At 62.4% G+C, this 874-nt stretch overlaps 1 protein-coding gene across 1 annotated transcript in view; it reads right to left on the bottom strand.

The window, feature by feature from the left end:
* Positions 1-5: 5 nt before the first annotated feature.
* LOC104492570 (alpha/beta hydrolase domain-containing protein 14B-like) overlaps positions 6-874 on the bottom strand; it is a gene marked incomplete at its 3' end in the record, with an annotated part of 1,499 nt that continues 630 nt past the window's right edge. Inside the window, exons 2-3 of the mRNA XM_010135148.1 lie at positions 501-776; positions 6-164 (exon numbers count right to left, since the gene is read on the bottom strand). Coding sequence (XP_010133450.1) covers positions 6-164; positions 501-776 — 435 coding nt within the window. The remainder of the gene's footprint in view (positions 165-500; positions 777-874) is intronic.

Genomic DNA, 874 nt, shown 5'->3' with positions numbered 1-874 from the left:
AAGGCCAGGAGCTCCCTGTGCCACTTGTCAGGCTTGTCCAGGTAGCAGGCGTGTCCGGCGCCCTGCAGCACCAGCACCCGGTGCTCGGGGAGGTGCTGCAGGTTGTTCAGGCTGACCTGGCCCAGCTCCGCATCCTGGTCCCCATACACGATCAGTGTGGGTGTCTGCAGAGGGGGAACACACCCTGAGCCTGCCAACAGCACCCAGGCTCCTGTTCGTCCTGGCAACCCCCTCCTGGGGACACCCTGGGACCAGGATATGGGGAGGAGACACTTGCCCTTCTTCCCTGCCCACCACAACAAGGGGAAAACGAGGCTTAGGCCTCCCAGTGTTCCCACTTTCTCTCCTGCGACCCCACAGTCACGTCCCTTTACCATCACATTCTCCTTTTCCACTGGCAACAGAGTTTCCGGCCTGTTTGGTCTTTCCTTTGCCAGGGTCCCCTCCTCACCATCCCCTCCCAGCTGCCCGACCTCCCTCGATCTCCCTCCAGGCCATACTTTGATCTGGGCGTACTGCTCCACTGTGAATTTCTCGGTGCAGATGGGTGCCACGGGCACATACGCTTTGAGCAGGTGGTTGTGCTGGAAGAGGAAGGGCAGGGAGTACATGCCGCTGAGCGATGGGCTGATCACCACGGCTGGACCCAGGCTCAAAGCCTCTGAAACCGCTTTCAGGAACGCCCCTGGTCCTGGCTGGCCCACGGGCGCTGGGGCCACGGCATCCTTCGAGCGCCCCAGCCCTAAGCCATGGGAGACAGAAGTTGCCCTGTCACACTCTCTGCCGCCTCACAACCAGAGGCCAGCACAGCAGGATGCCGGGGTTGCCATTCTGGCACCTTGAACCTGAGCAGCTGTACGGCTGCCCCCGGCCC

The sequence above is a fragment of the Buceros rhinoceros genome, unplaced genomic scaffold (genome assembly GCF_000710305.1).
Source record: "Buceros rhinoceros silvestris isolate BGI_N320 unplaced genomic scaffold, ASM71030v1 scaffold22514, whole genome shotgun sequence".
Lineage (NCBI taxonomy): Eukaryota > Metazoa > Chordata > Aves > Bucerotiformes > Bucerotidae > Buceros > Buceros rhinoceros.
This window is presented reverse-complemented; position numbering and strand designations above follow the sequence as displayed.